The sequence below is a fragment of the Podospora anserina genome, chromosome 1, assembly GCF_000226545.1.
Source record: "Podospora anserina S mat+ genomic DNA chromosome 1, supercontig 1".
NCBI classification, from domain to species: Eukaryota; Fungi; Ascomycota; class Sordariomycetes; order Sordariales; family Podosporaceae; genus Podospora; species Podospora anserina.
In genome coordinates, this window is record NW_001914859.1 from 2,780,728 (window position 1) to 2,791,790 (window position 11,063).

The 11,063-nt window shown below is 53.7% G+C and overlaps 3 protein-coding genes across 3 annotated transcripts; 2 read left to right on the plus strand and 1 right to left on the minus strand.

Annotated features, from left to right (window-relative positions):
• Nucleotides 1–1,877: 1,877 nt before the first annotated feature.
• PODANS_1_7800 (uncharacterized protein) lies at nucleotides 1,878–7,172 on the plus strand (the record flags this gene model as incomplete). The annotated part of the gene is made up of 1 exon (XM_001912967.1): nucleotides 1,878–7,172. One exon carries the CDS (start codon nucleotides 1,878–1,880, stop codon nucleotides 7,170–7,172), a length of 5,295 nt encoding a protein of 1,764 aa, XP_001913002.1.
• Nucleotides 7,173–8,026: 854 nt separating this feature from the next.
• PODANS_1_7810 (uncharacterized protein) lies at nucleotides 8,027–9,453 on the minus strand (the record flags this gene model as incomplete). The annotated part of the gene is made up of 2 exons (XM_001912968.1): nucleotides 8,027–9,056; nucleotides 9,128–9,453. The coding sequence occupies 2 exons, from the start codon at nucleotides 9,451–9,453 to the stop codon at nucleotides 8,027–8,029; spliced, it is 1,356 nt and encodes a 451-aa protein (XP_001913003.1).
• A 476-nt stretch (nucleotides 9,454–9,929) lies between these two features.
• PODANS_1_7820 (uncharacterized protein) lies at nucleotides 9,930–10,307 on the plus strand (the record flags this gene model as incomplete). The annotated part of the gene is made up of 2 exons (XM_001912969.1): nucleotides 9,930–10,110; nucleotides 10,192–10,307. 2 exons carry the CDS (start codon nucleotides 9,930–9,932, stop codon nucleotides 10,305–10,307), a joined length of 297 nt encoding a protein of 98 aa, XP_001913004.1.
• Nucleotides 10,308–11,063: the final 756 nt, after the last annotated feature.

Here is an 11,063-nt window from a genome sequence, read left to right on the forward strand (position 1 = left end):
GTTGCACCCAATATTCCTCATTCGAAGTATTTTTTGGCATAATTGATCGTTCGAGCATCCCGTGTGTGGCCCAAGCCTTGGGAGTATAGAATTGTACATTCATAAATCAGCATCGTCAATGAACATCTGGCATAGCATTGACAGGATCCTCATTCTCTTCGGTTGGGCTCGTTCGTTTATCTCGTTTTCGGCCCGGCAGACCGCTCCGCAGACTCTTGTTGCGATGCTGGTAGACAGGAGGGGAAAAGTATCCGCAAAGTGTTTTATCCCTCAGACAACAGAAACCCAATGGAGTTTCCAAGAGGTCCAGAACACATTTATCGCGGTCAGGTTGTGGTCGGCTGTCAAGCTGAGGTTAAAGTAAGCACAGGACCCCACTACGGAAGCATCTCAACGGCCGCGGCGACCCCCACGTGTCCAGCTAAGCAGCAGCTAGACAACAGCGACATTTTTTGCGGGCCTCAGATGGCACAAAATGTAAACAAACTGCAATTGAGCTCCGCCAGCAACTCCAGTTTGGTGCCTGACAAGGCGGTGATCAGCTTTTAGGGGTTCGAAACTCTCCAGCTATTCAAGACAAGGAACCAAGCACTTGGTATAGAACAAGAGCAGAGGAAACAAGCTGATAAGCATCTGATAACCAAAGCTCCAGACATGCAGCCACCCTGCAAAAAGCTCCAAACCCCCTGTGCGGCGTCGGCTGATGCCTTTCCTCTTTGGCTCTGGCGTCACCCAGCTGCCCAGAAAGCCCCGCAACGGCCTGGCGTTGCCGAATTTTAGCGGGCCCGGGATACCCCGCTGATCGGATTTCAGAATTTTAGCCCGCGGCGATTGGAAACATGCACAGTTGTGCCGAATGAGACGTAACGTGGGAAGGGATGCCATCGACACATCGTCAATTGCTTGATGCTATCAGAGTAGTGTCATGCAAAATCACGCACTTTCCACTTGCCCACGGACAAACGGCCACCAAGCCCAACGACCCGAGCGAGACTGAGAAGTGACGGGCCCAATGTTTCACAGGACACCCTCCAAACAGAGCAGAGGCACAGCTACCTAGATAGAGGCTGGCTGACCCTCCATGATGAGAAAGCAACGCCGGGCTGAACCGGAGAGCGCGAGACCAATTGGCATTCGCCAGCTTTACACCAAGAGGTGTTGCACAATGGCATCAATTCCCTCGAGGGCTCCAAGCAAAATGCCGATGTCATCGTCTGCAAGCAATCGCAATGGCGATCCCAATGGGATGGTTCCCCTTCGTCGAAGATGGCTTGCGACGACGTGTCAGGCCACAAACGGCCAGCGGCTCTCTGGTTCTGATGCATGGCCGCCAGGTTTGAGGACATTTGAACCAGCCCTGTTTCCCGAAGCTCGTCCAAATCTCGCCCACATTGCTGGGCTGGCTGGGCGCACGCCTTGGGCTGCAGCCCGTCTTATCCCAGATGCATTGCATATGTAGGTTGCGGTTGGAGAGGGCCAGAGTGAGAGTGTGTGTGAGAGAGAGAGGGAAACATGTGTCTACGCCAGTTTTATTCTCGCAAAAAGAGGGGCATATGATAACACCTACGCAGCAATGATAATCACAATCACCTTTTCTCATTCCTGTGTCTCTATCATACTGTCTGTCTCACATCATCATCATCATCATCATCATCATCATCAAAATTCTCATCCAACATCGCGTTTAACCCCTCACACTCAGGCCACCCCCTACTGGCAGCAACAAAGTGACAAACATGGTTTCCCTAGGTGTGTAGGCTGCACTGTGCTTCGAGAATCCCAGCCGACCTCTTCTGTCATCTCATCGCGAACCCCTCCGTCACAAGGATCCCCCCGCGATAGTGGAGAAATAGTCTCCACGTTCCTGTTCTTCGGCAATGGCGTGGTGGGACTCACGAAGACAGAGCCGCCAGGCCCCAGCATCTTTACCTTCTGCGTCTTTGGACGATGGCCTTCTCGCCGCCGCTCGTCCTTCCCCACGGCTACGAAAGCGATTCTCTGCAGGCGATGCCTTCCCGAGGCTTGACTCCATCAACACCACCACGACACAGCGCCACACCACCTTGGACATGGACGAGAGAGCCGTGCTATCGCCCGTAGCTGAAGAAAATGCGGAGTCTTCCAGGTCACCAGCGCTTGTGATCCAGGTCGAAATCTTTTTCACCGATCCCCTCATCCGATCTCGCTATGCACGGAGCTATGCGAGCTCACCTACCTTCGAAGCCAACAACAGGATATGCCGCGGGCTCGTGCGCCGCATCGAGCGCTGCTCAGAAGAGCTCATCACCAGAAAAGACTCAAGCGCCCTCACCGACTTCTCCGATGAGAGTCACGAGCCCAAGCCCTCAAGGTTCGAGCTCACCTTCCGGATCCTGAAAAGGGGCAGGGGCGAGTGGGCCGAGAGGACATATCGTTCTCACCAAAAGCAGCCCCTGACGGTTGGACATACCAAAGAAATCATATCGGCCACCCACAGGATTGTTGGTCTTTATCTCCGCAGGCACGACCCGGACTTCAGATGGCTCGACCACCCCGTCACAGACCAGGAAGCCGAAGAGGACCAGGTCGCAGATCCATCTCGGGAAGCACCATTGTCCCTTCTCTGCATACCCAACCCACGCTTCATCGAATCCACGCAAACCCCTGAGTTCGTGTCCGGCTACAAGATCGAGCTGACCTTCCAGAGCCGAAATCCACAAAGACGGGTGCCTGTGGTGAGGAAGTCCATCACGCTCGACAGCAAGCAAGATGCCCCTCTGACACTGTTCATGAGCGAGGATCTGCTGTGGAAGGGTGTCCAGGCCATCAACACAGCGCTGGATGCAAAGAAGAGGGAATTTGACCACCACTTCAGCCGACAACAGGACGGCCAGCACTCATGCCAGGGCGCTCTCGAGATCGAACTCAGGATATCCAACAACCTCGGCCCGTTACACGACAACATCCACAGAGATATTAAGAGCAGTCTTTTGCTGTTTTTCGATCCCGAGGCCCGCGACTGCACCGCTTTTCTCGACAATATCGAAGGAATCCTTACCGCGACGAGGGACGAGATCGACGCCAAGGTCAACGATATGGATGACTTCGTTTTCAGAATTCGCGAGCTGAAAGGCGCAAACTGGAAGCTGAAGGACCCGGCAAGATTCAAGCTCGGCTCCAAGTCTTCGTGTGGGCGACGAACGATCCAAGCAGTCCTCGACCGCATCCAAACAGGTGTCGGCGACATCATTCGCGGCCACAATATCTCCATCCATATCGATGCCCACAAGAGAGGCCATCTCGTTCTCGACAAGGCCATTGTGGCTCATGAAAAACGTGGGAGGACCAAGGAGAACTTTGCCTCGCCATCCGAGGAGGAGGCCACGTTCCTCTCGAGGCTCAAGGCTCGAATCCAGCAGGATATCGACAGGGTGTTGGAGGACACCTGTGCGATTGACGACATCCCAGATATTGACGAAGAAGAGGTCTTTATCCGTCCTTTCACTCCCGCACGGCAATCCGCCCCCGTCCCAACGTTGGCGTCTGCAAAATCGTCCTCATCTTTACGGCCATCCACCCCTCTGCCACCATTAGTGCCTGCCAAGTCGTCTTCCTCGTTACGGTCACTCGTGTCATTGCGATCACTAGCATCCGGGCGATCATTCGCACCAACGCAACCGCCCACGCCCAGACAGTCACCAAGCCCTGTGAGATTTGAGCGGGCTCCGTCAGACGTTTCCGTAGGGGAACAGCACTCACCCGAAAGAATGCCATCGTCGCCAGCGCCCCTGAATCCTCCTCCCACAAAAATGGCCAGGCCCATCTCAATCCCGGTACAGCCAACGCCACAGCCGTCTCCAGCAAAGCGTCCACTCGTACAGCGCATCTTTTCGCTCAGTCGTCGATCCTCAGAGTCGGTCAAGGTTGTCGACCATCTCAAGCCGAAGTTGAGCAATGACCCATTTGTTGCCAACAGCAGCAGCCAACCTAGCACACCAGCCAGCTCTGCAGTGAGCGATCGCAGCTCCCAATCTGCGGCTGGGGAAAACTCTACTGTCGAGGACCAAGCAACCCCAACTGCTGCGGCCAAAACCAAGCCTTCAAAGCGGCCCTTTTCTCTGTTTCGCAGGCGATCCCGTGCCAACGATGTTTCGACTCTTGCAAAGGGGATCGAAAAGATCAAACAGAGTGGGAGAAGTCGGGCAGCTCCAGCGGAGCCGAGCAAGGCAACGCCATTGGAAGTGCTGTCAGAGTCACCGGAGCCTGGCCCTAAGACTAGCGGCGATGTCCTGGGCGTGATGATGACGTCGAGTGAGGTAGACGAGAGTGCAGCAACTCGCCCCGCAGGGAGCGTGCCTGTGGCCGAAGCTCCTATAACATCATCCCAGAATGACGACAGAAACGAAGCGGCATCGCGGTCAGCTGCCCGTGAACCCACCAAGGCGAAAATGGACACCCCCGAAGCCTTTGAGGATGCCAGAGAATTCGCAATCAGCCCTGCCATTGAACCCATCGTCAAGTCGGAGACCTCGAGCTCTTTTCTGACGGGTGATGTGAGTCCGAGATTTGACGAGTACTCAACTGCACCATCAACGCCAGACCTGAGCCTGGGCTCCAAGGACTCGTCGCCCCGACACAGCCTCTTGACCACACCCATCTACGTGCGGACGAGTTCGGGCACGAACGACATTGCGGTGCGCAAGTTCGATCCCGAGGTTGGGGCCGAGGTGGACGACTCGGATATCACTGTGTCCAAGACAGAACTGCCCGCCCCTCTCGCAGCCGAAGAGCTTCCGAGCAAACACATAGCTTTGGAGGCATCAGTCCGAGACGACGAAAAAGAAGGGGAACCAGACCAACGCGTGGCGCAACCCGGCCAAACACAGGGGCCCGGATTTACTATGTCCGAACCCGTCGAGCCTCAACCAACCACATCCGCCCCAACACCACTTACAACAAAAGCCCCCAGTAACAACAGCAATGCCAATTCGACAAACAGCTCATCAACTGCAGAAAAAGATTTTGGCTATGAAAACCTCGGTGCCGAGAAAACTGCAGGCTCCGAAGGTTCCATACCGCGCCGTCCGGACTTCCCCACCAAGCGACTCCGGGACCCGGCTCCGACCCCGAATCATGATTCTCCCAAAGCTTCTGAAAATTTAGATGCCAGGAAAACCTCGAGTCAAAATGTCGATCAGGCTACCGGCAACCAAGTCGGTCCCGCTCGCGGCGCCGAGGGGCAGCCCGTGGCACACAAAGACAAGTCCAACGTGACCGAAGCTGGTCCCGACGGCCACCGGGCCCAAGCGGACGGTGCCAATCCGGGAGCCGTGCACAAAGTTTCTCCAGACACGGGTAGCACAAGGGCTCCGAGTGCTGTCACCGGCTCCGAGGAAAAGGGGACTGGGCAGGCGGCTGAGGAGAACGGGCCCGCTGAGTCTCAGAACTCGAGCATTCCTGATGATGTCGGTTCCGACAAGCACGCCGATGGGAGCAATATTGAGTTTGAGTTTCCCGAGGGTGATGTGCGGGATGAGCTTCGGGAGCGATATGGGACCCAGGCCCAGGCCGAGATGAGGAGCAAGCGGCTCGGGAGCAATATTGAGTTTGAGTTTCCGGATGCTGGTGTGAAGGAGCATCTTGATGAGCGTCGCGGTTCCAGGCAGGAGCCTGAGAAGGTTCGCAAGGGGTCCGAGATTGACTTTGAGCATTCTGAGGCTACGGTTGATGAGTATCTTGCTCGGGACCGCGGTTCTGGAGTGAAGCATGATGACTCGGTTGCGACGAACGGGGCTGCTCCCGAGAAGATTGGTGCGTCCTCGGAGCCGGCTCCTTGTCCGGGCAAGGTCTCTGATATCCCAGAAAAGACCGCGGTCAAGTCATCGGAGCCGGCAGACTTGCCAACCGGTGCTGATATCGAGAAACCGGGACCAACCCGGTTGTTCGCAGATGTCGAGGTGGCGATCCATCATGTCGTGCCTGAGAAGAGGACCAAAGACTCCGATATTCCCATCCCTGAAAAGAGAGTCAGACTTTCCGTGTCTGAGACCGCTGTCGTCGGTGATGTTCTCGCTGCCGAGCCGGCGTCTCTTCCCGCAGCAGCTGGCGACGTTGAAACCGAAAAGTCGAGCACAGTGCCGACTGACAGCCAGGATGTTGAAGCTGCAGCTGAGGAGCAACTCGCTGCCGAGCTCGAAGTCCAGGCAAACGACAACGTCAAGGATGTCTCTCCTCCCGTAACCGACAACACAATCGAAGCCGAACCTGTCAAAGAGCCCATCGTACCCGAAGTGGCCAAAGAACTCGCCGAGGAATTCGAAGTCCAAGTCAGCCCCGAAGGATTGTCGTCGGAAGAAGTGAAGAAGGCCGAAACAAGAACAGAAACAGCGACAGCCCCCCAAGATATTACTAGGTCCGCCACCGACCTCGGCCGTAAAGATGAGCCTGAGCCGGAGCGTTCCGGCGCTGAGGAGCAGCATCCTCCCGTGGTAACACCACCCGTAATCTCCGTCAAAGAATTCGACACCACCACTACCACCACCGAAACAGAATCCCCCTCTCACCCAGTAGCCACTCCAGACATCTCCCTCCTCAACCCCAACCCCCGCCATTCCACATCTACCTTCTCCTCGGGGTATACCACCCTCTCCGACACCTCCTCCTTCATCTCCCGCGGCTCAGTCGACACTTTCCGCCCCTCTTTTGACGAATCCTCCACCCCGTTCGGCGACGAAGTTCGAGTCGCACACTTGGACTCCCCCCACGATCACGAGCACACTCACCCCACTTCCCGTCCGCAGACAGCTGGGTATCTCGGGTTGAACACTCTGCGCACAGAATCGAGGTTTATTGAGCTCGGCCTTCGTGGAGCTTTGGGAGACCAGTCTAAGAGATTGAGTTTACCGCTGAATCAGCATTGTTTTTTTGATCATCCTTTGCCTCATCATCTTGGGGCGGAGGAGGCTGAGACGGGGAGTATTGCGGGGAGTACGAAGTCGGGGAAACTGAGGAAGAAGGATCGGCATAGGAAGGTCAAGTCGGCGAAGATTTTTAGTCAGCATGCCGAAGGGGAGGACAAGGCAGGAGAGAAAGGAGGGGTGAAGGACGGGCCGGATGCGGCGGCTATTCCAAAGATGATGATGTTGTTTGCTGGGGCGGTGGCTCTGGGGAAGTTTTTTAGGGGTGGTCAATGATGGGATCTCGGGTTCATGGGCTAACGCTGGTTATTATGGAAGGTATAGGGGGTTTGTTTTGTAAAAGTATTGGTGCACAAAAACGGGCATTGGGACTGGATTGGAGAATGAATGGGCTTGGGTTTGGGTTATATTATGATGACACTTTCTTTTTTTTTTTTTTTTTTTTTTTTTTTTTTTTTTTTTTGCTTTTGGGATAGGTTTCTGGGTTTCTTGGATGGTGGGATGAACATGAAGGGGGAAAAAAGGGATACACATGAATAACTAGAATAAAGATGGTTATGGGGGGGTTAGTTAGTTACACAACTACCTACTTGGGCACAAATGGTTTTGGGATTTTGGGATTGGGGTTTACGGCGGTTGGCGTTTTCTGGAGTTGTGGTTTTGGATTATTGTCTTTTGGGAACGGTCACGGTTGGGTTGTACGAAATTTTTTGTACAACAAACATACACACACACACACACATACGTTATAAACAACTTGACGACGACGACTATGATGACGGGCAACCGAACGGGGGAAATTCAAAGGGGGGTGATAAGTGGATAGGGTTAGGCAAAAAAAATTTTTTGGGAGGTTGTTTGTATGGTATGTGAAATAGGGGTTATTGTTATGTTTTTTTTTGGGAGGTTTGAGGTAGAAATATGGACTTTGTCTCTGCTTTTTTGATGTAGTCATTGACTCTTTTCAAATGATCACCAACTCTAACCCTCTTTCTTTACTAGATCTGTGTTTCGCCACTGCCTTTCTGTCTTTACACATCATGAACACGGTGGCGGCAGGTATTGCAGTAATATGACACTGATTAAACCCCCACCTCAACATTACTATCTCTTAAGAATGCTATGCAAACTCACAGCTCATCCCTCACCAGCTCCACCTGTTGTTGCTTCTCGCCCTCCCCATCAACATCTTCCTCCCACATCCTCTTCATTGGATTCTTCTGCTCTCTTTCCTCCTCCTCCTCCACCGCACCCTCTCCCGTCTTATTCCCCTCCTCCCTCTCCCGCTGATCAAGCGTATCCTCCACCATCCTCCCAACCCTCTCCACATAGCTCTCCACATAACTCTCCTCTCCCCCTTCCACCCTCTGCTTCTCCCCCACCCCCGGCCCAGCAACCTCAATAGTAGGCACACTCTCCTCTCCCCCCATCACCACCCTCGTGGTCGTCCCCCCGGGCAACACAACCTCCATCTCCGCCTGCCCTCCCCCACCACCACCACCAGCCAAATTCACCACCCCCCTCGTAGTCTTGTAACTGAGCTTCAGCGGCAACCAAACAACCCACCACAACGGTCCATACAACCACCTCCTAAACACCAACCAGCCCAACGTGACCAGTAGCAATCTCAGAGAAGTCTGTAAATACCAGGTATCACTCTTTTGCGTGGTCAGCAAGGTGGAAACCAAGTTTTTTGATTTGGAGAGCAGGGAGTCGATCCCCTCGTAGTTTTTTTGCAGTTCGGCCAGCGCGGCTGAGGACTCGGCTAGGGTTTGGGAGGCAAAAGCTGATTTTTGGACCTCGGCGGCGATGAGGGCGTGGGTGCGGCGGAGGGAGAGGGTGAGGTCGCTTGAGGCGTTGACTACGGACGAGGATTCGTCGTTGGGGTTGGTGGGTTTTGGCTTGCGGTGGCGGAGGAGGTCTTTGGGGGTGAAGAGTTGGGTTCGGGGGTCTTTGTTTCCTTCTAAGGAGGAGGAGGACTGTTGTTGCTGGTTGGCTAGGTCGGAAGAGGAGGAGGAGGAGGAGGTGAGGGAGTGAGTTGAGTTGGCCAACGAAGCCGAAGCAGCATAAGACGCAACAAGGAGCTGGCGCTCGAGTTTTTGGGCGGCGAGGAGGGAGTGGTGGGCTGAGAGTTGAGCTTTGCGGAAGGTTGTTCGAGCGCTGGTTATTTATCATCACAATGTCAGCCAAGTTGTTTCGTTGTAGATGGGTGTTGACAGAGAAAAACATACGTCTTGAGTTCATTCTCTAGCCTCTGCGCGCCCTCTTTCAACCTCTGCTTCCTATGCTCGCTCTCGCTCCCCGGCCTCCCACCTCGAAGGTCAATGATCTCCTCCTGCAACAACTCCAGCTCTTCCTCCTCCTCCCTCAAGATTGAGCTAATCTCTGCGCTCAGCTCCGTCGCTACATTGTCGCTTTCCTCCTCCCCCTCGGCTGTAAGCGGCACACTCCCCGGCGCAAACTTCAGATTGGCAAGTCTGTGGATCAGCTCCTGGAGCTGGGCGGTCGTTTCCTGCAGCGCGGACAGCCGCTCGGAGAGGGTGTCGATTGTTGCCATTCTGGTGGTATTGTTCCCAGTTTGATTTGGTGTAGTTTTCGTAGGAGGTGGTGTTCTCGAGAACAAAAAGGCAAATCTGGTCTATATATACCGTGTCCTGTCGTGTGCCGGACCGTCAACTTGTCAAGCTCTCTTTGGGGCAACAACATGTGCAAGTCAATCCAATCGTGCAACGTCACTCAATCCAGACCACCACCACCCATAGCTCCCCAAACGGCCAATTTCTTGGCACTCCCACTCAAGCCACCCAAGCTCCGTTTCCCACATGGCCCCACATTTCCAGCGCCGTTTTGAATCTTCCAACCGCAACCCATCCCGCCACAGCGAAAGTGTAGACAGAGACTCAACACCAAGCCGATACTATCACGACATTTTTGCCCACCTAACCACCAACAATCCCCCCCACCCCCCCCGCCGCCGCTTTTCCGACCCAATTACTTGCCCCCCTCAAAGAACCCAGTACCCCAACCACCAAAATGATAACCCGCTTCATAACCGAAATCCAAACCGCCTTCAACCCCTTCTCCCCCCGCGCCAAATCCGCCCGCCTCTTCCTCTCCTTCCTCCCACCAAACGCCCGCTCCTCGGGCATGAACATCACCACCCAGCTCCTCCCCCGGTCCTCCACCGCCCCGAGCAAGCTTTATGTCAAGTTTAGTATGTTTCCCCTCACCACCACCCAGAAGCCCCTCCATTTCCCTCTACCCAGACAAAGATATTGATTTCGTGATATTCTAGAGGACGGCAAGGAACTCAACATCGACGCCGACAACATGGGCATCAAGAGCATAATCGAAGAGGTCGACCGCCACTCCCGTATCCTCCAAAAGGCCGACGATTTGGCTGCTGCTTAAAGCATTCTACAGTATCAAAAAAACACAAAAACAAAAAACGGGCAGGAAAAGAAGAGGGAATCTGTACAAAAACTGTATCTACCACATATACCATTCTTGTCTTTACAGCATTGGGAAGGCGTTCAAATATCTTTACAACAAACAAAACACACCACTGCACACTCATCCATCATCATTCAAAAAGACTTGATTCGCTGCTTTGATTTTGTTCGACCCGGCTATATCTAGCTTTTAAACCCCTATCTATATACCTTTCTCCAAAAGCCTTGTCAGGGTGTTGTTGTTAAAGCCTCGCCTCAGCAATTCAAGCAGAAGCACCGCTAATGAAGAACCACTTGTCAATGCTGGCGTCAATGGGAGCAGGGGGGAGCTCCTGGTTCTGGGGCAGGGGGGGGAGCTGGTCTGGGGAAAATCCGACTCTTGGAAGTCTTATTTCTTGCTCGCCTTTTTTCCACTTCAGCCCCTCCATCAACTCAATTACTCACTTCTTTCCCACCCCTACCTCGTCACATATGTCGCTATCTTATACGCGGACGAAGGCATATTTTTTTTTTTTTTTTTTATTCACCATCATTTCCCCCACCCTCAATATCCTTCCTTTTCCTTTTCTGTGTTCAGCCCACAACTGTCTCTCTTCTTTCTTTTTTTTTTCACTCCAACCTCTGCTCTCCTTTTTTATTCCTTTCTCTTTCTATCTCCCTTTATTCTCTCCCCTCACCCTCTTTCGCTTCTTTCTTCTCTTTTTTCTCTCCTTTC